The following is a 26631-nucleotide window of genomic DNA, read 5'->3' on the forward strand; positions in this document are numbered from 1 at the left end:
TTCCTACCTTAATTCCGATTGGCTGATAGAATCCTATCAGCCAATCGGAATTCGAGGGACGCCATCTTGGATGACGTCCCTTAAAGGAACCGTCATTCGTCGTTAGTCCGTCGGGCCAGCAGGATGTTCCGCGTCGGAGGTTTGCAAGATGGATCCGGAAGAAAGAAGATTGAAGATGCCGTTGATAGAAGACTTCATCCGGATCATGGACCTCTTCAGCTCCCGCTTGGATGAAGACTTCATCCGGATCATGGACCTCTTCAGCCCCCCGCTTGGGCTTGGATCAGGACATCGGAGGAGCTCTTCTGGACAGATCGTTGAACCCGGTGAGGTGAAGATAAGGTAGGAAGATCTTCAGGGGCTTAGTGTTAGGTTTATTTAAGGGGGGTTTGGGTTAGATTAGGGGTATGTGGGTGGTGGGTTGTAATGTTGGGGGGGCTTGGGTATTGTATTTTTTCTTTTACAGGCAAAAGAGCTGAACTTCTTGGGGCATGCCCCGCAAAGGGCCCTGTTCAGGGCTGGTAAGGTAAAAGAGCTTTGAACTTTAGTTATTTAGAATAGGGTAGGGCATTTTTTTATTTTGGGGGGCTTTGTTATTTTATTAGGGGGCTTAGAGTAGGTGTAATTAGTTTAAAATTGTTGTAATATTTTTCTTATGTTTGTAAATATTTTTTTATTTTTTGTAACTTAGTTCTTTTTTATTTTTTGTACTTTAGCAAGTTTATTTAATTGTATTTATTTGTAGGAATTGTATTTAATTAATTTATTGATAGTGTAGTGTTAGGTTAATTGTAGGTAATTGTAGGTAGTTTATTTAATTAATTTATTGATAGTATAGTGTTAGGTTTAATTGTAACTTAGGTTAGGATTTCTTTTACAGGTAAATTTGTAATTATTTTAACTATTTTAGCTATTAAATAGTTCTTAACTATTTAATAGCTATTGTACCTGGTTAAAATAAATACAAAGTTACCTGTAAAATAAATATTAATCCTAAAATAGCTATAATATAATTATAATTTATATTGTAGCTATATTAGGATTTATTTTACAGGTAAGTATTTAGCTTTAAATAGGAATAATTTATTTAATAAGAGATAATTAATTTTGTTAGATTTAAATTATATTTAACTTAGTGGGGTGTTAGTGTTAGGGTTAGACTTAGCTTTAGGGGTTAATACATTTATTAGAATAGTGGTGAGCTCCGGTCGGCAGATTAGGGGTTAATAATTGAAGTTAGGTGTCGGCGATGTTAGGGAGGGCAGATTAGGGGTTAATACTATTTATTATAGGGTTAGTGAGGCGGATTAGGAGTTAATAACTTTATTATAGTAGCGCTGAGGTCTGCTCGGCAGATTAGGGGTTAATAAGTGTAGGCAGGTGGAGGCGACGTTGAGGGGGGCAGATTAGGGGTTAATAAATATAATACAGGGGTCGGCGGTGTTAGGGGCAGCAGATTAGGGGTACATAAGGATAACGTAGGTGGCGGTCGGCAGATTAGGGGTTAAAAAAATGTATTCGAGTGTCGGCGATGTGGGGGGGTCTCGGTTTAGGGGTACATAGGTAGTTTATGGGTGTTAGTGTACTTTAGAGTACAGTAGTTAAGAGCTTTATAAACCGGCGTTAGCCCAGAAAGCTCTTAACTACTGACTTTTTTCCTGCGGCTGGAGTTTTGTCGTTAGATGTCTAACGCTCACTTCAGAAACGACTCGAAATACCGGAGTTAGAAAGATCCCATTGAAAAGATAGGATACGCAATTGACGTAAGGGGATCTGCGGTATGGAAAGTCGCGGCTGAAAAGTGAGCGTTGGACCCTATTTTGAGTGACTCCAAATACCGGCGGTAGCCTAAAACCAGCGTTAGGAGCCTCTAACGCTGGTTTTCACGGCTAACGCCAAACTCCAAATCTAGGTCTAAGTTAAGTTGATTTTTGATGTACAATATATTTGTTACCATTCAATAATGTATTTGGTCAATAGGAAGAATGACTAAATGTTTTGAATTCAAGAAGTTGATGAGGGATCTAACTAAGCAGCTTGGTGCAGAGTGACCAGAACAAAACCTGACAAAAAATAAAAAGATAATTCCCAGAATTTCAACTGGTCACCCAAAAACATAGCTGGTTGTTTATTCTCATACATGTCAGGAGCAGAGTAGGTTATAATATAGTACAATGAAATGAAAAAAGAAAACATATATTAAAACATCTAAAGATGTTTCTTACATTGAAATACTGTAACAAGTTCTGTAACAGAAACAAAGGTAAGAAAAAGCAAACAGATACATAGAGAGTGGTGAAACCTATCTGTTTCTATACAAATGTCAGGATGAGCATATTCTTAAAATAAATTGCTGCTAGATCGTATCAATGAGTGAGATGCAATAATACAGTAACCACTAGAGGTCCTCATAGATTAACAATCTGTTCCCGTATTTTTCTCTTTTCAGTTATATCTGACAGAATAAATAAGATATTTACAGCCTTAGAGTTTTCTACTTTTCTAGATAGTGTTTTTAAGTGGCTAAAAGAGAAAAATCCGATGTATATGCTTAAGAGAGCAACATAAAGAAAAAGAACAAAACAATTAGTGGCTTAATTATGATACGTTTCACAGTTAACAAACGCATTTGTGGCTCTATATCCTTCTTTCTTTCCTTTTTCTCTCCCTAATGGGCAAAACAACTCAAATATAGCACTGTAAGAGCATAACAAAAATAAAGAATACAGGTATTATAAACCTTTTTGCTTGTGATATACATTTCACAGGTCAATAATATGTGCTGTACACAGTTAAATCAGAACAATCGGCACACAAGCCTAGCGCAGTATTATGCAATGAAATATATATTCATTGAGGAAACTAGCAATCCAGTACTCAGACTTGAACGCCACATGCTCTCATATTGTGGTTTTATCTAAGTTGTGCAGTGTTCCAGCATGTCCCTGTTTTTGCACTGTAGGTACTGTTTGTGTAGCAAATTTGATGGCGTGTTGAACTCTCTCAGAGCTTCCAGATCACATACATAAAGATTCTGTTCTCAGACACACTTGGAACGAGAAAAACAAAGAAAAAAAAAGAAAACTAATATCAACAGTCCAACAGGTTCACAAATAAGCTAGTCTCGGTTTGAAGTCATTGATGACTAAGATGCAGTCTGGAAGTTTATCAGACGGGTAAGGATATGCTTTCCCAAGTTAGCTTATACTGCCCTGGTGTATATTATCATCCCACACCGATCTTCGGTAGGTCAAGCTCGCCTGCTAAGCCGAAGCCGACATCATGCTTATGATAAAGAATGGGTGTGGTGCCGAGGTATAGTAGGACATTAACAATATAGTTGCAGGAACAAAATAGAAGTTTGGCAAGGCTTGCAGAACCATTATCTCTCATGTTCTCACTGCATGTGAAGACATGGTCGGCTTCCGTAGAACTGTATTGGGGATATTTCACCCTGCATGGGGTATATGTTTCAGTATCCATCAGCGCTGGGACTGGAGCATAAGAACATAGTGGTGTCAATACAGAAGTAGGATATGTAAGACAGCAATCTTTCTTTGGCAGTGCCATTTCAAAGTCCAAAATATCTGGTGCTAGGAGAGCTCCATCCGTATCCTACCTTGATTGTAAGTCCACCTGAGACACTATCAGGCTGATAGAAGGTACTCTGAAATGATTTGTTTCACAAAGCGCTCGTATTTCTATAAGAAGTTCCCCCCATAGTTGCTGTTAGGGACTCAAACAGCAGTGTGAAAACGTCAATGAGGCAAAAAGTAATGTGCTCCATCTCGTTTAACCTTGAGTTGAACACACAATTCTGTAAGAAACAGCCTAGTGGCTTGATTATACTTAAAGGGCCATAATACCCAAATGTTTAAACACTTGAAAGTGATGCAGTATAGCTGTAAAAAGCTGACTAGACAATATCACCTGACCATCTCTATGTAAAAAAGAAAGATATATTTTACCTCAAAAGTTTCTCAGTAGCCATATCCCATTGTAAAGATCTAAAGGACTTCTAAGCAACAAATCAGTATGTCTGTCCTGGGACAGCGGAAGGAGCGAGCTTACGTGCACTCTCATCTTATTTCCCTATTCATCTTAAGGAAGTTTACAATGAAATCTCAGAGTTAAGTCAAATCTCATGAGATCACAGTAAAAGAGTTCATGACCTCAGCACTGTTGATGCTGATTGGCTGCTGTTAATTTCTTCTTTTTTTTTTTTTTTTTAATACGTGCAGCTGAGCAGCAGTTGAGTATAACTTTTTACACAGAACTTACTCTGCTGAGCAAAGGCAGTTGTGAGGTAAAATATCTTCCTTTTTTACATAGAGATGCTCAGGTGATATTTTCCTGTTAGCTTTTTACAGTTATACTGCATCAGTTTCAAGTGATTTAGCATATGAGTATTATGTCCCTTTAAGTGACTGGAGAATCTTGATACTGGGAGTTTCACAGGCACATTTATTTCCAAGGGAGATCTGGATGGCTTAGGTTTCAGCCACAATCTATCTTATAAATGGATAGCAAACATGCAGCAGTGAAGTGGCCATCTTGGTGAGCCGCCCACCGGAAGGGTCATTATTATTATTATTATTATTATTATTGCTGCAACTAACGATTATTTTCATAATCGATTAATTGGCCGATTTATTTTTTCGATTAATCGACTAATCGGAACAAAACATTTTTTCCCTATATTTAAAATACAATCCACATACTGAGTGTTAAAAATATAAACTTCAGACTAAAACTTTACAACTTCACATTAACACAACTGTTTGTCCAATTTTTAAACAGCAGAACAATTTTTTTATATTTTAAACAAAACCACAAAATGTTTCAAAAAAGGTAGAACTAGAAAGAGGTACACTATCACATATACCACCTTTCAGAAACTTTGCATAAATAACCAGCTATAAGGTTAGGGAAAAAATATCTAGTCCGCTCTTAAAATAAGATATATACTTATAGAGGTTGAATTTGGTACATATTACAATTAATTAAAATATAATTTATTTATTTTTAAAAAGTCGAAAGCGCTAAGGACTATATATTAATAACAGGACAAAGCCTTACACATTTATCTATAGAGTACATATAATCAGCAATAGCAAGCAATCTGCTAATAATTGTGCAAACAGATAATAGTGCACATCAATTCAAATAACAAATCCCATCAATCTAGGGCTAGGTGTAAATAACAAGCTCGGCACTATATCATGCAAAGCATAGTCCCAAAGCACCTGATTTAATATAAACAATCCAAATGATGACTCCTATTTCTGTGTTACAAATAAGCCAGGAGTAGTTGTAAACTTATACTGTTCTAAAAAAGTGAAAAGTCTGTAGACGTCTTTTAGGCTAAGGGCATAACCATAAAACACAATACCATGTGCAGTAGCTCATTGGAGTGAACTAATTTCAAACCAACTAATCGATTATAAGATTTGTTGACAACTATTTTTCATAATCGATTATTATCGTTCATATAGATTAGGTGTTGCAGCTCTAATTATTATTATCATTTATTTGTAGAGCGCCAACAGATTTCGTAGTGCTAATTAAAGGGACACTGTACCCAAATTTTTTCTTTTGTAATTCAGAAAGAGCATGCAATTTTAAGCAGCTTTCTAATTTACTCCTATTATCAATTTTTCTTTGTTCTCTTGCTATCATTATTTGAAAAAGAAGGCATCTAAGCTTTTTTTTGGTTTCAGTACTCTGGACAGCACTTTTTTATTGGTGGATGAATTTATCCACCAATCAGCAAGGACAACCCAGTTTGTTCACCAAAAATGGGCCGGCATCTAAACTTACATTTTTGCATTTCAAATAAAGATACCAAGAGAATGAAGAAAATTTGATAATAGGAGTAAATTAGAAAGTTGCTTAAAATTTCATGCTCAATCTGAATCACCAAAGAAAAATTTTGGGTACAGTGTCCCTTTAACTCACAGACATTAGTTTCATAGTCATATAACAGTAGATAACACAATAACTTTTGATTGCAAAAAACAAGATTGAATCTTACAGAAATGGGCATCAACCTATGTATTCAGTATTCTCCCCAGGTCCTTTTTTGGGGGGTGCACTACTTGGCTGATAATACTGACCACCTGGCTGCAATATTAGCCAATTTTGCTAATTATCTAATTATTTGTGTAAAATGATGCAGTTAATTTGTGCTTTGGCTAGCAGAATATGTTCTTTGGATAACACAGGTATCAATAATAAAATTGCCATATAGGTTATTCTTCCATATTTCATAAAGTGCATAAGCACAGTACAGCGTTGTTGTCATATGTACTGAAATTATTTTAATCATTCTCGCCTTTGTTTTATGGTGCACTTTATTTACTGATTATTGCAGCTGCTGGACAGAAATTATATGTACGACTTTTTCAACGTAAGCTGAACTGGATAAAAGTAAACAAAATAGAGTACACAGAGATTGGATCAGACTTGGCTCCAGTCATTGAAGAACTGGTCAAAAATGGATTCCTACAATCAGGTATTAGTCATAATTATGCACAGCTACCATTATACATGCACAGAGAAGTATAATAAGTGATATATTCTACTGAAGTTGCAAAGCTTATGACCAATTTATGTACAAAAATACACAGACAAATGGAGCACTTTGTAGAAAAAAACATTCTGAAAGTTTTTTTAACTGAAATAGGATTTACATTACCATAAGCTGTTTTTTGTACTCCTATTTTTTTCTGTCATCCATATGAAAGAGCAGTAAGTAAACATGCTGGATATTTTTCTGCATGGGTAAATTATACTAATGCATATTGTCCATTTGTAGGAATTACACCATTGTTACTGGTATATTAGTTTACACAATCAATACTGGTACATTAGTTTAAATGTAAACCGCTTTTACTTCATATTTTTCAGGCAAATATGTCAACATGTTTAAATATGTCTTTCATATGAATGAGTACCGTGTCTTTTTAAGGATTTACCATATCCACTCCATTTTATCTGTGAATTATTTAATGGGGGATCCTACACTAAATATAAAATATTAAAAAAATATATATAGTACTTTCTGCCAGTACTTAAGATGGCAGTGACAATTGGGAGGGAAGAGAGCTGTTTGAGGGGGGTCAGGGGGGGGATCAGGGGGTGGGATGTGTCAGGGGGGAGGCTAATCTCTACACTAAAGCTAAAATTAACACTACAAGCTACCTAATTAACCACTTAACTGTTGGGCATAATACAAGTGTGGTGCGCAGCGGCATTTAGCGGCCTTCTAATTACCAAAAAGCAATGCCAAAGCCATATATATCTGCTATTTTTGAATAAGGAACCCAGAGAAGCATTTACAACCATTTGTGCTATAATTGCACAAGCTGTTTGTAAATAATTTCATTGAGAAAGCTAAAGTTTGTGAAAAAGTGAACGATTATTTTTATTTGATCGCATTTGGCGGTAAAATGGTGGCATGAAATATACCAAAATGGGCCTAGATCAATACTTTGGGTTGTCTACTAAAAAAATATATATACATGTGAATGGTTATTCAGGTATTCCTGACAGATATCCCTGTTACAATGTAACTATCGCTAATTTTGAAAAAAAAAAAATGGTTTGGAAATAGCAAAGTGCTACTTGCACTTATTGCCCTATAACTTGCAAAGAACATGTAAACATTGGTTATTTCTAAACTCAGGACAAAATTTAGAAACTATTTAGCATGGGTGTTTTTGGTGGTTGTAGATGTGTAACAGATTTTGGGGGTCAAAGTTAGAAAAAGTGTGGTTTTTTTTTTTAAATTTTTCCTCATATTTTATAAAAAAATGTTATAGTAAATTATAAGATATGATGAAAATAACGGTATCTTTAGAAAGTCCATTTAATGGTGAGAAAAACGGTATATAATATGTGTGAGTACAGTAAATGAGTAAGAGGAAAATTACAGCTAAACACAAACACCGCAGAAATGTAAAAATAGCCTTGGTCCTTAAGGGTAAGAAAATTGAAAAATTGTCTGGTCACTAAGGGGCCTATTTATGAAAGGCCTGTCAGACATGATCCGTCATTGCGGATCATGTCCGACAGACCTCGCTGAATGCGGAGAGCAATACGCTCTCCGCATTCAGCTTTGCACCAGCAGCTCTTGTGAACTGCTGGTGCAACGCCGCCCCCTGCAGATTCGTGGCCAATAGGCCACTAGCAGGGGGGTGTCAATCAGTTGAATTGCGCCAATGTCTGTCCGCCTCCTCAGAGCAGGCGGACAGGTTATGGAGCAGCAACTGGTGTTTCTAGCGAGCCTGAAGGTTCACCAGAAACACAGGGCTTCAAGCTCCATACGGAGCTTGATAGATATGCCCCTAAGAGGTTAATAGGATTGGAAATCCCACAAGTTTCCAAATTAAATTAAAGTGAATGTCCATTTTGATGAATTAGTGCTCGGTTTTTAATAAACCTATTAAAAACAAGGGCACTTTATTCATCAAAATTGCCACTTCACTGTTTTCTTCAAAAACTTACCTTTTAATCCTGGCAGTTGCTCCAGCAATTCCCCCAGCCGTTGGAAAAGCCTCTGCAGACGTCAGAAATGACGAATCAGGCTTCCTCCAATCACAGCTTCCCCCCGGGGGAATCTTGGCCTGATGCAACGCTGTGATTGGAGGAGCCGGATTCGACATTTTGGACCCGCGAAGACGGCTTGCGACGGGCGGAGGAAGTGCTGGAGCGGCTGCCAGGATTAAAAGGTAAGTTTTTGAAGAAAACAGTGAAATGTCAATTTTGATGAATTAAAGTGCCCTTGTTTTTTTTTATTAAAAACCGGGCACTAATTCATCAAAATGGACCTTCACTATGAGGAAAAGAATGCACAATAAATTGGAATTTTTATATTACACATGCCTTATTTCAGTAAATTAAATGGACATTAAAACCCCCCAAAATATTTCATATTCAGATACATCATACGATTTTAAACGGCTTTCCATCTTACTTCATTTATCTAATTTTCTTTGTTCCTTTGGTATCATTTGTTGAAAAGCATACCTAGGTAAGCTAAGGAGCTGCGAGCTAGCTTCTGAAATGTGGCTGCACATATATATATACCTCTTATCATTGTGTACCCAAGATGTTCAGCTAATTCCCAGTACTGCATTGCTGCTTCTTCAAAAAAAGAACACCAAGAGAATAAAGCAAAATTGATAATGGAAGTAAATTGGAAAGATGTTTAAAATGATATACTCAATCTGAATCGTGAAAGAACAATTTGGGGTTTCACGTCCCTTTACGTAATTTGATCTTTTAATCTTAAAATCAAAAAGCCTAAATATATAGTTCGATCAAAGATGTAAAACATATTGGCTCCAAATGTTATTAGTAATTTTCCCCACATCTTGGCTGGCATTTTCATGGTTCTCGGACATAATGCCGACAGACAGACTGCTGACGGACATTTGTCCGTCAGACGTATGTCCGAGAGACTATGTTCTCAGTTCGGCTGAGGGCAGATACGGTCCAGAGTGCTCTGTTCTATTTAGAGCCTCGAGCGCCGCAACTGCCTCTCGGAACCTAACCATGGGTCCCACCCCGCATGTCTTGTGGTTCATTGTCTGTGCATCTATCTGTCTGTCTAATCTATCTATCTGTCTAATCTATCTATCGCGTGGCAGGACTGTTTTCCGACTTTTAGACTATTATCCGTCACACAAATGTTAGTCGGACAAATGTCCATCGGATAACAGTACGGCCACGCATTTCACATACTTATCCTCTCATTTTACCTCAGTTTACACCTTGCTTAGAAGATTCTTTCATAGTTACTGCTACTTTGCCCAGTTTAAATTTTCCTCACCTTCCAAAGCTTTAGCAAAGACTATTTCACTATAATGATTATTCTGGAGCTAAGTGCTACACAATGATGTGAAAGTAGACTGTTAACGTAGACAACTGTTTGTTTACTCATGTTACTGTGTCTTTTTTAGATTCTGAATTACAAGAGCTTGTGGAAGCTCTGGATCTTCTCTCTGCCCCAGAACTGAAGACACTAGCTAAAGGCTTTCACTTGTCAAATCCTGGTGCTCCGAAGCAGCAACTGGTTGAGGAGTTTCTGCGTCTGGGAAAACAACGGTCAATATTTGGCATGAGCAAAAACCATCAAGGCATTGCTGCAGTCATCCTGAAAAAGTAATCACTTCAATAAGATGTGCTGTCGCCTACTTGTATGTTAAAGAAGATTAGTGATGTTTCTTAAAGGGACATAAGAGGCAAACATTTTTTTTCCATAAATCCAGTGTTTGATATAAACCAATCCTATCTTCATATACCTTCTATCACTGCTTCTTTATGCTTTCGCCGCAATGTTCCTTTAAAAACCAGCCTATTTCCAAACCCACCTCTCGACTTATAATCCTTGTCCAATCACGATGGGCTACTTGGGTTGTACTTTTATTCCTTTTCCCTGATCATGTGTACCCACTCCTGGGCAATTTATTTCTATCACTGTTGCGCATTGAGGTGGTTTTGAGATTGCTGACATCACTGACAATAACAGTCGAGGTCTTGTGGAAAGATGACTGACAGAAGACCTTCTGCGCATACGAGTTAATATATAAATTGAAAGCGTGCTGATTGGCCACATTTTTTTTTTTGTTCAGACACTTCCATTTTGGAGGACGGGCTTTGATAATCTAAGGGAATAAAAAATATATTTTCTACTTAAAGGGACAGTCAACACCAGAATTTTTGTTGTTTTAAAAGATAGATAATCCTTTTATAACTCATTCCCCAGTTTTGCACAGCCACCACGGTTATATTAATATACTTTTTACCTCTGTGATTAGCTTGTATCTAAGCATCTTCTGACAGCCCCCTGATCACATGACATTTTATTTATTATCTATTGACTTTCATTTTAGCCAATTAGTGCAGTGTCTGCCACAATTCACAGGCGTGCTCACAATGTTATCTATATGGCTTACAGGAACTAGCTCTCCCCTGTTGTGAAAAGCAAATACAAAAGCATGTGATTAGAGGCGGCCTTCAAGGGCTTAGAAATTATCATATGAGCCTTCCTAGGTTTAGCTTTCAACTAAGAATACCAAGAGAACAAAGCAAAATTGGTGATAAAAGTAAATTGGAAAGTTGTTTAAAATTACATGACTTATTTGAAACATGAAAGTTTTTTTTGGACTTGACTGTCCCTTTAAAGATAGCTTCGTTTTCAACATTCAGTAATTGCAATCTGATCGCAATAACTTTCATGTACCAGTTTTTGTACATTGTCATTTTGGCAATCTTTTATAATCCTTTAAGTATCACGACATTTATAGTTTGCTTTCTTCCTTTTAAATTTTAGGTTTATGGCTTATAAAGTTAGCAATTTAAGTTTCCTTTTTACGCTAGAATATGTACCATTGCAACCAGCAAGGTGGAAACTCATTCCCATAATTTGTTTTGGAGCACTGGTTGGTTAATCATAGTGACTAAGCCCTGAATGTTTCACGTGTTCTCTAGTATAGATATTCTGAAAGTCTGGCCTCTTTACCCTGAATATTGGAATTGAAAAACACCATTATAAACCATAAGGACAATATTTTGGCTTTAGAAGTCAAAATATCAGATATAAGACACACAAATGTATTAACTATACCTAATTGTTCTCTATTTACCTGGGTAGCGCTTGCTGACTGGTGACTAATTCTAGCCACCAATCAGCAAGCACTTCGCAGGGTGCTGAACCAAAAATGAGACAGCTCCTAAGCTTATATTCCTGCTTTTTCAAATAACGATACCAACAAAATGAAGAAAAATTGATAATAGGAGTAAATTAGAAAGTTGCTTAAAGTTACATGCTTTATCTATGTAAGCCAAAGAGTATCAGTTGGTTAAATAAGATGAATGTATTTCTGCTTATATGAAAACTTACCCAAGCTAGTGTTTAAATATGATTGAGTTAGAAGGAACATTATTCAATATAGTTTGTTCTGCTGAGAAGGTCTTATGTTGCATTATTAATTAATTTAGGTATAGCCTAACATAGCTACTATTATAGTTACTAACTAGTCTACTTTGAGTCTGCCTTATCTCTTCTAGCCCCTAGCAATATGTATACATCTCAGCATTTAAATTTGCCGTGAATGTGACTTTATTTTTTAAGTCTGTCAGATCATTTCTTTATTCTTGGTACACTATCACTGTGTTAAATATTTCACACACCGCTAGTCTCTTTCTGTGCCAACTATAAAGACATAACATTTGCATTGAGAAAGATAGTGTTTGTCATTAGGCCAGTCTATTTTGTTCAAGTTATTAGCAGTAGTTTAGCACATAGAGATGATGAATTAATACAAAAATGCCTTAGCTAAACAAAGCATTTCTTTAATCTTTGTTTCTTTAAAAAAATTGACATTTGGAAGACATGCATGTGTGGGTACATTTGGTTCTAACTACCAGCTGAGACGATGCGCTTGCATCAGTGTTTGCAGATCAATTTAAATGATTTTCCTAATTTCTAGGGCCAAAGCTCTCAGTGGCCAAGCTGTTCGAGTGTGCAGAGCTCGCCGAGCTGTGTTTTCCCGAGTCCTCCTCTTATTCTCTTTAACGGAATCCATGGAGGTTGAAGAAGCTGCAAGTGGAGGACATACTCAGCTTTCCACTGTCCTAATGGTTAACATGGGGCGCATGACTTTCCCTGAATACACTGTAAATAGACCCACTAGGATATTCCAGGACAGAGAAGATCTCATCAGGTAAGGGAACAATCTGTAGTATCTTGACAGTGGAATGTACAATTTACATATGAAATATTAGCATTTTACTAGTCTATAAAACTAAGAGAAAGAAATGCGGTTGTCATATTCTTTGTTGAGAGAGGGATTGCCTGATATTTCGGGGCTGGACTGACCTTTTTAGGTGGGATCAGACTGGAATACTTCAGTTCTTCTCTGTGAAAAGCATTATTAGGCTAAAAGAAGCTGCACCCAAGTGATAAATCGCTATAGAACAAGCTAATAAGTTATTGAGCTGGTGTTCGTTCCTGAAAGCGTGCTTCTCTTTCTCTATGAGAGAGAAAACCATATTTTATAATATTACAGTATTTAAGTTGCATTTATAAGACAATAAATTAATGTCCAGCACTTCTATAACTCACGTGCAAGCTGTAGGGTCCTGCACCTCTCAAAACATTTCTAAATGAATACAAACAGCAGCACTGTGAAATATCTTCCAAGAAATATTTTATTCCAGCATAGAGGATAGAAATACAGACCATGTTTTGGGGTCTTATACCCTTAGTCATGTCATATTAAGATATACCAAACCACACACCTTTATACACCTCACCACGCTTATACCAAACCACCAAGATATACCAAACCACACACCTTTATACACCTCACCTCACGCTTTAATTAACCTCTTCATTACTAACTACACCTAGACATGTATTCTAATGCCACCTAGTGTCAAGTATTTAACTTACATGCCAAAAAATATAATTAAAGGCAACAGAACCTATAAAAATAAATTCCACTCCATTTCTCTATTAATAACCTTAGAATACATACTGTAGCATTAAAGTGAATGTCAATTTTCAACTGTGGGATTTAACATATCAATTCCTTGTGTATTTAATAGTAAAATCGCCACTTTTGTTTTATTAAAAAAAATAAAATCAATGTTATATTTATTTTACAAATTTTCGTCCGTTTTCATGCCAGGCTCCTCCCATCTGCTACTTCCTCATTTCACTCCCTGTTACGTATGGAGCGGTCCCACCCGCTCTTTACATAATTGCAAAGGGCGCTCCCGTGTAGAACTATAGCGCATGCGTTCCATGGCAATTCCGTTCTATACCTACATAGTATTCAATGAATGAATACATTCATTGAATACTATTGTGGCTTCAAATGCAGCAGCTTACTTCGTTCCTCCTTAGTTTTTTTTTTTTTTTAATATATTATGAATGAAATTATCATATCTATTATTTCAATTGCATGTAAAATCAATATAGATTTATTTTATTAAAATCTGATATGTACATACCTTTTTAGCGCTATAATTTTTTTTTCTATTTTTCATCCAAAATTAAAGGGACATTAAACCCACATTTTTTTCTTTCATGATTCAGATAGAGAATACCATTTTAAACAACTTTCTAATTTACTTCTATTATCTAACTTGCTTCATTCTCTTGATAGTCTTTCCTGAAAAGCATATCTAGATAGGCTCAGTAGCTTCTGATTGGTTGCTGCACATAGATGCCTTATGTGATTGGCTCACCTGTGTGCATTGCTATTTCTTTAACTAAGGATATCTAAAGAATGAAGCAAATTAGATAATAGAAGTAAATTGGAATGTTGTTTAAAGAAAAATGTTGGGTTTAATATCCCTTTAAAGTATTTAGTTGTTTTATTCAACTTATTAGAATATAAAATTATTTCAACATTAATTATATAAATAACGTTAGAATTAAAAGAGTAATATTGCCAATAATCGTTTTTATGTAGTATATGAACCTCAAATATATTGCAGGGTTTCAATAACGTTATATTATTTTCAAATTGCAGTGATACGATCGCTGCTTACCTTGCTGATAAACGATTGTTGAATAATTTTCTAACACCTAAAAAATTGCTAGAGCGCATGCGTGAACGTGCGACCGAGTGGAATTGAAGATTTGCGATCTGACGCATGCGCATTCAAATCGAGTGATGTAAAAAAAGGGGTTTGTCCCCCCCCCAGGGGGATGCAATGATTGGTCGACTATATTAGGCATAAGCTGTCAATCTAAAACCTAAGATGGCGGGCGGAGGAAATGTACTAAGATCGATATTAAAATAAAGGTAAAATAAAAGCGAACAATTAATTTGTAAAAAAAAATGATGAATGATAGTGACCTTTTTTTAAAAATAAATAAAATAAAGCGCTGTCAACGGGAGCCACTGACTTTACATTCACTTTAAGTTTTTAGATCCGACAAGTTTCACGTTATTCTCTATTACCACCCTTCTCATAACAGCAACATGTTCAATGATCTGAAATCTTAATTGGGATACAGAATGACCAGCAGCTATAAAGTGGGACGCCTGATCTTTTCTCCTAAAGGATGATTTATGCTGTATCATTCTGTCTCTTACCATTTGTGCCATCTCCCCTACATAAATTACCCCACATGGACACTTTATTAGATAAACAACATATGAGGTATTGCATGTATAGAACACAGAGATCTTATATTTCTGTCCTGCAAGTGGCTGTACAAACAAATTCCCTTTGATCATACTATTACAGTTAGAGCATGACAGACATGGAAAGCATCCATTTCTTTTAGATGTAATATAACCAATGTTATCTCTCCTACAAGTACCCACATCAGCTCTCACTAGTCTACATGATCTTGTGTATGCTTCCAAATGGACATTTTTAAATGCCTCATGATGGGGATGACACTCCTTAAGTATATACCAATATATTTTGATGATCCTAGAGATCTTTGTGCTTAATACATTAAACTCAGATACAAAAGCAATTCTATTGTTTTTACCTCTTTTTTTTTCTCGGTCGTAAGACCTCTGTACGAGGAATATTATATACCTTTTTTACTGCTTTCTGATTATCTTCTCTAGGATAACCCCTATCCACAAATTTCTGTGCCATCTCATCTAACTTTTCAGGGACAAGATTCCCATCTTGTACTATAAGTTTTACTCTCAGATATTGGAATGATCTCAATAGGGCCTCAGTTGTGAGGTGCAGTCTTCATATCTGCCACCAAGGCATGGCAATGACCCATGTTGCTGTATTTGACAGACAAATCTCAGCATTGGTGCTGTGAAAAGCTCTCCAGCACAGCATTTTTAGAGGTCACCGGATCCCCAACAGACTGGTATTTCAGGGACCTACACACACTACACAGCTCAGCGTTTCAATAGATCACAGGCTCTGGGCCTTGCCTTTATTGGCAGTGTGGCATTCTGGGACTGTTAATTCACAGCCGCATGGCCTAGAAAGGATCCAGCCGCAGTGGGTTTGATTTTAGGTGCGGCTGGCAGGTAAAAGTGGGAAAGACCGATGAGTGTCTTGGGGCACCAGGGCCTACTTTTTTAGGCGCAACTGGTACTTGGGTTTGTCGAGCCCTGCTCTAACGGATTAGAGCATCTCATTTTTCAACTATTATGAACCTTTAAAGTTTCAATAAAGCTTCACATTAAAGTGATTGTAAACTCAAATCATTCTTTTTATATTAAAGCAGGCTATTAATGTATGTGATCTGTTATCACTTCTCAAAATGCATTATTTATATTAAAATAATTACTTCTTTTAATCAGATCCCCTCTAGCCTCCTGCTTATGAAAGTAGTTTTTAAAGGGACAGTAAAGTCACAATTTAACCCCTTAAGGACCAAGGACGTATAGAGTACGTCCTACAAAAAATGTCAGTTGGTGACCAAGGACGTACCCTGTACGTCCTCAGGGGTTTCAAGCATTGGAATCGATGGGCGCTCGTACAGAGAAATAAAGATTTATGCGGCCAAAGTTTTTTGCATTGATGCCTAGGTGGGGACATAATGGCTGTTGGGCAGGGGATCTGGGAGGGAGGTAGGATGTTGAGGGGGGGTCAGCTACACTACATAACACATCCTATTAAAAACAAACCACAGACATTTTTGGGGCCAAACTGAGTACTGGCAGAAAGCTGTCAGTACCCAAGATGGCGGTAAATAGGTAGAGGGGGGTGGGTTTAGAGAGCTGTATGGGGGGAGGGGATCAGGGAGGTTGGGAGCTAAGAGGGGATCCAACACTGCAGATTCAATTGAATGAAAATAAAAATGCTTTTTATTTTAGTACAGGCAGACTTTCTGCCAGTACTTAAGATGGAGGTGGCAATTGTGAGGTGGGGAAGGGAAGAGAGCTGTTTGAGGGGGGTCAGGGAGGGTTCAGGGGGTGGGATGTGTCGGGTGGGAGGCTGATCTCTACACTAAAGCTAAAATTAACCCTACAAGCTACCTAAATTAACCCCTTCACTGCTGAGCATAATACAAGTGTGGTGCGCAGCAGCATTTAGCGGCCTTCTAATTACCGAAAAACAATGCCAAAGCCATATAAGTCTGCTACTTATGAACAAAGGGGATCCCAGAGAAGCATTTACAACCATTTGTGCCATAATTGCACAAGCTGTTTGTAAATAATTTCAGTGAGAAACCTAAAGTTTGTGAAAAAGTTAACAATTTTTTTTTATTTGATCGCATTTTGCGGGAAAATGGTGGCATGAAATTTACCAAAATGGGTCTAGATTAATACATTGGGTTGTCTACTAAAAAAAATATACACGTGTCAAGGGATATTCAGGGATTCCTGACAGATATCAGTGTTACAACATAACTATCGCTAATTTTGAAAGAAAAATGCTTTGGAAATAGCAAAGTGCTACTTGTATTTATTGCCCTATAACTTGCAAAACAAGCAAAGAACATGTAAACATTGGGTATTTCTAAACTCAGGACAAAGTTTAGAAACTATTTATTTTGGTTGTTTTTTGGTGGTTGTAGATGTGTAACAGATTTGGGGGTCAAAGTTAGAAAAAGTGTGTGTTTTTCCATTTTTTCATCATATTTTATATATTTTTTTTATAGTAAATTATAAGATTTAATGAAAATAATGGTATCTTTAGAAAGCCCATTTAATGGCGAGAAAAACGGTATATAATATGTGTGGCTACAATAAATGAGTAAGAGGAAAATTACAGCTAAACGCAAACATTGCAAAAATGTAAAAATAGCCCTGGTCCCAAGCGGTCGTCAAATGGAAAGTGCTGTGGTCCTAAAGGGGTTAAATTTCCAGATTCAGATAGAACAAACACATTTTAGCAACTTTCCAATTTTCCTTTATTAATTCTTCATTCTCTTGGTATCCTTTGTAAAAGAGTAATCCTGGGTGCTCTTAGGAGTGTGCATGTGTCTTAGCAGTCTATGGTAGCATTATTTGCAACAATATATAAAATTGCTGTAAAAATGTTGCTAGCAATGACATGTGCACGCTCCTGAGCACAGCTAGGATTAATTATTCTTTAGCATATGATACCAAGGATGTCAAAATGAGTATATTTTATGCTTTACCAATTTCCCTGCCCCCCAGAACAAAAGAACCCTTGCTAACCAATCACAATCCTGTACATATTATATGGTAAGAATGTGCATTGTTGTTCACATGTGTTCTTTTCTTTCTTTATAGTGGTAAACAGTTAATTTTTTAAACTTATTTTTTCCCCTCCAACCAATCTTGCCCAAATTAATACAACATATATTTTTATACACATCCATATCAGCTCACAGCACATAGGTGCTGAAAAGCTTTCTATTACCTGTAAGTAATTGTGCAAGTACATATTGCTCATTTATGACCTACAATAATAATCGTACATAAACCGGACAGGATCACTGATAATCCACTTTACAGGGGCATGAAACACAAAATATTTATTTTATGATTTAGATAGAGAATACCATTTTAAACAACATTCCAATTTACTTCTATTATCTAATTTACTTAATTCTTTAGATATCCTTTGTTAAAGAAACAACAATGCACATGGGTGAGCCAATCACATGAGGCATCTATGTGCAGCCACCAATTAGCAGCTACTGAGCCTATTTAGATATTTTTTCAACAAAGGATATCAAGAGAATTAAGCAGATTAGATAATATAAGTAAAGTTGTTTGCTCTTTCTAAATAATTGAAGAAAATATTTGGGATTTGTGTCCTTTTAAGATAATAAAATAATGTAGAGACTAAATGTTAGTGCATGAGAAAAAGTTTCTTGCACTGTGAGACTGCTCCCCCTTTTATGGGCTGCCACTAAAAGGTATTTATTTCAACTTAGTGTTCCTGTTTTTGAAGACATAAGAATGTTTTGTGCATTTATTCCCATGCTTGCCAGACTTAACAGGCTTATAAATACAGTTAATATATTTTATATAATTATGAATATAAAATAATTTATGGGACACTGAACCCAAATTTTTTCTTTTGTGATTCAGATAGAGCATGCAATTTTAAGCAACTTTCTAATTTTCTCCTATTATCAAATTTTCTTCATTCTCTTGGTATCTTTATTTGAAATGGAAGAATGTAAGTTTAGATGCCGGCCCATTTTTGGTGAACAACCTGGGTTGTTCTTGCTGATTTGGTGGATAAATTCATCCACCAATGAACAAGTGCTTTCCAGGTTTCTGAACCAAACAAATAGCTTAGATGCCTTCTTTTTCAAATAAAGATAGCAAGAGAACAAAGAAAATTTGATAATAGGAGTAAATTAGAAAGTTGCTTAAATTTGCATGCTCTATCTGAATCACGAAAGAAAAAAAATTGGGTTCAGTGTCCCTTTAAGAGTTAGTATATAAAAATATACTATTTGTGAAAATATAACTAATTTCCCCTCATCTATTTTTTGTGTAATAATGAGAAAGTAATTAAATCTCTTATATTGGTTACTGTTTTACAAATTAAATGTATATTTTTGTAGTGAAATGCTTAGTCCCATTCTCTATATAAATTTTTTGATGTATTTCCTGTTTAATTGTTAACAATAACTGTGGATAAAACTCTGACCGATGGCTTATTTCTAGCGTTTTGTTTAATGTTTTTTTTTTTTATTATTTGGGGTTGTGCCCTTACTTATATTGCACTGTTCTGGTCTGACAGTTCATTTACTTCCCCTAAGGTATGAATCTGCGATGCACAAACTGGTTGACATTGTTGTTGCGATGACTAATGGCCATTGGGAAGAAGCACACTTGCTTTATCAGACTGCCAGCAAGGACTGGGATCAGCTGAAGACTGATCCCTCAATGAAGTATGTTCTTAATCTGTTTTTCACCCATGCAAACTGATGTCAGATGGTTTAAAAACGTTGCTCTGTTTTACACATTGAATACCCTATATGCATGAGAAATAATAAGTGGAGATATTTAGTTGGTGCCATGTATAAAACGTTTACAAACCCTGCAAATATACTGAGTTTGTTACTGTGTGAAACCTTTTCTGCTCATTGAACATTCTCACTTCTGTTTCACTGCAGTTTATTAGAGGTGCTCAATAGTTTTTTGTTTTACTTCATATAGTTATATTGTGATATGATTACACAGGACACAAATCCACTCTGTCCCTTTCAAGTATGAATGTATTAATGTTTCTTATACATAAATATGCATTTAGTGAATCAAAAAGTGCTGTAACTGCAATTGTGTCTCTCTTACACGTAGCCCTTAATATACTTGTAAAATATCTTATTTCTTTTACAAGATATGACGAGTCCACGGATTTCATCCTTACTTATGGGATATCGCCTCCTGGTCAGCAGGAGGAGGCAAAGAGCACCACAGCAGAGCTGTATATATAGCTCCTCCCTTCCCTCCTACCCCAGTCATTCTCTTTGCCTGCTTTAGTGATAGGAAGAGGTAAAGTGAGGTGTTTAGATTCTTCAATCAAGAGTTTTTTATTTTTAAATGGTGCCAAAGTGTACTATTTTATTACAGAGCAGCTTCTGATAGTCTTTTTAGACTATGGGCAACTGGTGGATTTTTGCCTCCGCTGCGCCTCCCATGATTGAGCTGCATTTTCTGTGTATGGTTTTAGAGATTGTAACTAAGACCCTTCTGCTGTCACAGGACCTCAGGAGGAAGAGTGGACCTCTTTGACACTGTGAAGTTATCATGCTGTTCCTCAGCATGGAGATAAGTGCAGTTTTTTATTCTGGGACGCTGTAGCATATCTCAGATTAACTGTACTTGCACTATTATATTGGGGTCTAGAATTGGGGCTTCCCTTTAACAGACAGTGTAATATCCAGACATTCTGGCAGTTTAATAGCCTAGAAGCGCTGGGATATGGGTGCAAAACCGACTTAGTTTATTTATCCAGACACTCTGGTGTTATTTTATTGGCCTAGAAGCGATGGGAAATATTGTGTGGGGATGTACTATAACCAGACACTCTGGCATTGCATTGTTGGGCCTTGAAGCGCTGGGAAATACTGTGTGGGGTTGCACTAGAACGGGCTGGCTGACGCTGGGGACAGTTCCGGAGGGAATATGTTTTTATTAGGGCTCCGGTACATGGCGGTATTCTGTTGTGATTGATTAGTTGTTTAAGCCCACGAAGGGCGGGGCTATTTCCATGAAAATCTTCTTGACGGAGGTCAGAAAATTGAAGATTCTGAATACATGCCGATCCCTTCAGTCCAATCCTCGGCCATCAGTGGCTCAGTGCATGGAGGTAATTGGATTGATGTTGGCAGCAATGGACATCATTCCGTTTGCTCGTTTTCAACTCAGGCCTCTACAACTGTGGAATGGAGATTATGCAAATTTGTCTCCTCAGATAGATCTAGATCAGGAGACAAGAGACTCTCTTCTTTGGTGGTTGTTGCAGGATCATCTGTCCCAAGGGACGTGCTTCCGCAGACCCTCATGGGTGATAGTGACAACGGACAGTCTACTAGGATGGGGTGCAGTCTGGAATTTCCTGAAGGCTCAGGGTGTGTGGACTCGGTCGGAGTCTCTACTTCCAATCAATATTCTGGAGTTGAGGGCAATATTCAATGCTCTTCAGGCTTGGCCTCAGTTGGCTTCGGCCAAATTCATCCGATTTCAGTCGGACAACATCACGACTGTGGCTTACATCAATCATCAGGGAGGAACAAGGAGTTCCTTAGCGATGACAGAAGTATCAAAGATAATTCGGTGGGCGGAGGCTCACTCTTGTTATCTGTCAGCAATCTACATCCCAGGAGTGGATAACTGGGAAGCGGATTTTTTGAGCAGACAGACGTTTCATCCGGGGGAATGGGAACTCCATCCAGAGGACTTTGCCACCCTGATTCTCAGATGGGGCAGGCCGGAGCTGGATCTCATGGCGTCTCGTCAGAATGCCAAGCTCCCGAGATATGGATCCAGGTCCAGGGATCCTCAGGCCGAACTGATAGATGCCTTGGCGGAGCCTTGGTCGTTCAACCTAGCTTATGTGTTTCCACTGTTTGCTCTCCTTCCTCGGGTGATTGCTCGGATCAAACAGGAGAGGGCTTCAGTAATTCTCATTGCTCCTGCGTGGCCTCGCAGGACTTGGTATGCCGATCTGGTGGACATGTCATCTCTGCCACCGTGGAAGCTTCCATTGAGGCAGGACCTTCTCATTCAGGGACCCTTCCATCATCCGAATCTAATTTCTCTGCAGCTGACTGCTTGGAGATTGAATGCTTGATTTTATCTAAGCGAGGGTTCTCTGATTCGGTGATTGATATTTTGATTCAGGCACGTATGCCTGTTACTAGAAAAATTTACCATAATATATGGCGTAAATATCTTTATTGGTGCGAATCCAAGGGCTACTCATGGAGTAGGATTAGGATTCCTAGGATTTTATCCTTTCTCCAAGAAGGATTGGAGAAAGGGTTATCAGCAAGTTCCTTTAAAGGACAGATTTCTGCTCTATCTATTTTGCTACACAAACGTCTGGCAGATGTTCCGGATGTTCAATCTTTTTATCAGGCTGTGACTAGAATCAGGCCTGTGTTTAGATCAATGGCTCCTCCTTGGAGTTTGAATTTAGTTCTTAAGTTCTTCAAGGGGTTCCGTTTGAACCTATGCATTCCATAGATATTAAGTTGTTATCTTGGAAAGTTTTATTTTTGGTTGCTATTTCTTCTGCTCGCAGAGTTTCTGAGCTTTCAGCATTACAATGTGATTCTCCTTATCTTATATTTCATTCCGATAAAGTAGTGTTGCGTTTAAAAACCTGGTTTTCTTCCTAAGGTTGTTACTAACAAGAAAATTAATCAGGAAATTGTTGTTCCTTCGTTGTGTCCTAATCCTTCTTCTAAGAAGGAGCGTCTGTTACATAATTTTGACGTAGTCCGTGCCCTGAAGTTTTACTTGCAGGCGACTAAGGAATTTCGTCAATCATCTTCATTTTTTGTTGTGTTTTCTGGGAAACGTAGGGGTCAGAAAGCTACGGCTACCTCTCTTTCTTTTTGGTTGAAGAGTATCATCCGTTTTGCATATGAGACTGCTGGACAGCAGACTGCTGAACGAATTACAGCTCATTCCACTAGGGCTGTGGCTTCCTCATGGGCATTTAAAAATGATGCTTCTATTGAACAGATTTGCAAGGCTGCAACTTGGTCGTCTCTTCACACTTTTTAATTTTTTCACCAATTTGATACTTTTGCCTCGTCTGAGGCTGTTTTTGGGAGAAAGGTTCTTCAAGCAGTGGTGCCTTCCATTTAGGTTCCTGTCTTGTCCCTCCCTTTCATCCGTGCCCTATAGCTTTGGTATTGTATCCCATAAGTAAGGATGAAATCCGTGGACTCGTCATATCTTGTAAAAGAAAAGGAAATTTATGCTTACCGGATAAATTTATTTCTTTTACGATATAACGAGTCCACGGCCCACCCTGTCATTTTCGAAGACAGGTCTTTATTTTTGTTAAACTTCAGTCCCCTCTGCACCTTGGCTTTTCCTTTCTCTTCCTAACTTCGGTCGAATGACTGGAGTGGGAGGGAAGGGAGGAGCTATATATACAGCTCTGCTGTGGTGCTCTTTGCCTCCTCCTGCTGACCAGGAGGCGATATCCCATAAGTAAGGATGAAATCTGTGGACTCGTCATATCGTAAAAGAAAGAAATTTATAAGGTAAGCATAAATTTCCTTTTTGCTACATTTCATATCTATTCTTATCTAGTTCTACTGTTTGTCTTTCTTTTATCTAATACTGTTTTTAACTAGCCCTTTTTGTGGGTTTTTTAAAGGTGTTTGTGGCAGAACTGCAAATGCTGTGTCCATCTACAATATTGTAAGGTATTTCTATAACCTTCTACACAATGATATTTTTAATGATGCAGAAGTTCAGTGTTCTCCACAGAAAATGTTTCCAGCTGGGTGGTCTTTTGAAATAGCCAGGCAGGGGCATATTATAACATTTTCTATTATTTGTAAATGTGACAATCTATTCCAAAGCATGCATTAATTCCATAATTGAACATAAATTAATTTGATAATTGGTACAGCAAACATTGAAAAATATTATTAGCTAATTTTAGTGCTTTATATTGGCTTACATTTTTGCCAGTAAGGTTAACCAGATGGTGTGCCCATTAAGGGCCCGATTACGAATGAAGCAGTATTTATCACTCCTGCTCACGCACTAACTTTGCTCTGCTTTCTTTATTACCCAGGCTACTGATCCACGACCCTTTAATCTGTTTGTTAGAATATTCTGGTATTCATCTCCTCTGCTTTCTTTATTACCCAGGCTACTGATCCACGTCCGTTTAATCTGTTTGTTTGAATATTCTGGTATGCATCTCCTCTGCTTTCTTTATTACCCGGGCAACTGATCCACGTCCGTTTAATCTGTTTGTTAGAATATTCTGGTATGCATCTCCTCTGCTTTCTTTATTACCCAGGCTACTGATCCACGTCCGTTTAATCTGTTTGTTAGAATATTCTGGTATGCATCTCCTCTGCTTTCTTTATTACCCGGGCTACTGATCCACGACCCTTTAATCTGTTTGTTAGAATATTCTGGTATGCATCTCCTCTGCTTTCTTTATTACCCAGGCTACTGATCCACGTCCGTTTAATCTGTTTGTTAGAATATTCTGGTATGCATCTCCTCTGCTTTCTTTGTTACCCGGGCTACTGATCCACGACCCTTTAATCTGTTTGTTAGAATATTCTGGTATGCATCTCCTCTGCTTTCTTTATTACCCAGGCTACTGATCCAAGACCCTTTAATCTGTTTGTTAGAATATTCTGGTATGCATCTCCTCTGCTTTCTTTATTACCCAGGCTACTGATCCATGTCCCTTTAATCTGTTTGTTAGAATATTCTGGTATGCATCTCCTCTGCTTTCTTTATTACCCAGGCTACTGATCCACGTCCCTTTAATCTGTTTGTTAGAATATTCTGGTATGCATCTCCTCTGCTTTCTTTATTACCCGAACTACTGATCCATGTCCCTTTAATCTGTTTGTTAGAATATTCTGGTATGCATCTCCTCTGCTTTCTTTATTACCCGAACTACTGATCCACGTCCCTTTAATCTGTTTGTTAGAATATTCTGGTATGCATCTCCTCTGCTTTCTTTATTACCCAGGCTACTGATCCATGTCCCTTTAATCTGTTTGTTAGAATATTCTGGTATGCATCTCCTCTGCTTTCTTTATTACCCAGGCTACTGATCCACGTCCCTTTAATCTGTTTGTTAGAATATTCTGGTATGCATCTCCTCTGCTTTCTTTATTACCCAGGCTACTGATCCACGTCCCTTTAATCTGTTTGTTAGAATATTCTGGTATGCATCTCCTCTGCTTTCTTTATTACCCAGGCTACTGATCCACGACCCTTTAATCTGTTTGTTAGAATATTCTGGTATGCATCTCCTCTGCTTTCTTTATTACCTTGACTACTGATCCACGACCCTTTAATCTGTTTGTTAGAATATTCTATTTTTTCTCCTAAGAGTACACAGTCTTTCTTGTTCCGACATCTGTGGGAAGTCTTATTTCTTTCATTGTTTTTGGGAAGTATTTATCCCTTAAGAGTTTGTATCTTGTACAGTACAAGAGAGAGTGCGCTTCAGTCTCTATGTCCCCACTGTCACACTGTGCACATTGTCTAGCTGCCCTGGGTCTCCATTTTGTCTGATATCTGCCAGTCTCTATTTCCAGCTGGTGGTCAGAGATTCTGTATTTAGTGAGTATCTGTCTGTGCTTTGGGTTGGTGACACTTGTGAGATACTCAGCTAGTTTGTACTCTCTTTGTAGAGACCTGTAACACTCCAGCTTGTTCTGTTGCCCTATCTGTTCCTCCCAGTGCCCAGTGTACCTCTCCTTCTGAGCTTGTATGTAAGGTGTTTGGTGACACCCTATCATGGGCTGTGCTTTCACTGATGTGGTTTTGCAGGTCTGATGTATATTCTCTAAATGCTTTTGATGCTGGGTTACAGAGTGCTTGGTGGTAAAGTGTACTTGTGTCACTATTTGTGAGGTGACACCAGAATTTGTACACCCTTTTTTGCATTGGTAGCAGCAATTGGAATCTTCCCAGCTCTGCTCTGCACCCATTGTTAGGGGCACTTCTGTGTACCCTCCCTTCTCTAATCCCCTATGGTGTCTACTCATTAACTACTCTGTCTCCTTAGAAACACTTCCCCATCTCTCTGCTGCCTTTGACACAGTTGACCACCCCCTCCTCCTACAGAACCTTAGCTCTTTTGGCCTCTGTTACACTGCTCTTTCCTGGATTCACTGCTATCTTTCTCACAGGTCCTTTTCTGTGTCATTTGCCGGCGACGACTCCTCTCCAATGCCTCTGTCTGTTGGAGTACCTCAAGGATCTGTTGTGGGTCCTCTACTCTTCCCCATCTATACTTCTTCGCTGGGTAAACTTATCAAGAGTTATGGCTTCAAATATCACCTCTATGCTGATGACACTCAGATCTACCTCTCCACCCCTGCTCTCTCTCCCTCTGTTCTTTCTCATGACAGCGACTGCTTATCTGGTATTTCTTTCTGGATGGCCTCTCACCACCTAAAGATTAACATGTCCAAGAGTGAGCTCCTTCTTATCCCCCCCTCAAGCTCTACGCTGA

The 26631-nt window shown here is 37.8% G+C and overlaps 1 protein-coding gene across 2 annotated transcripts in view; it reads left to right on the top strand.

Annotated features, from left to right (window-relative positions):
- FAN1 (FANCD2 and FANCI associated nuclease 1) overlaps positions 1-26631 on the top strand; it is a 146879-nt gene that overhangs the window by 4683 nt on the left and 115565 nt on the right. For both annotated transcript variants that reach the window (XM_053717555.1, XM_053717556.1), the window contains exons 3-6: positions 6374-6514; positions 9966-10167; positions 12498-12731; positions 19703-19834. In XM_053717555.1, the coding sequence (XP_053573530.1) occupies positions 6374-6514; positions 9966-10167; positions 12498-12731; positions 19703-19834 (709 nt within the window). The remainder of the gene's footprint in view (positions 1-6373; positions 6515-9965; positions 10168-12497; positions 12732-19702; positions 19835-26631) is intronic.

This window comes from Bombina bombina, chromosome 6, assembly GCF_027579735.1.
Source record: "Bombina bombina isolate aBomBom1 chromosome 6, aBomBom1.pri, whole genome shotgun sequence".
NCBI classification, from domain to species: domain Eukaryota; kingdom Metazoa; phylum Chordata; class Amphibia; order Anura; family Bombinatoridae; genus Bombina; species Bombina bombina.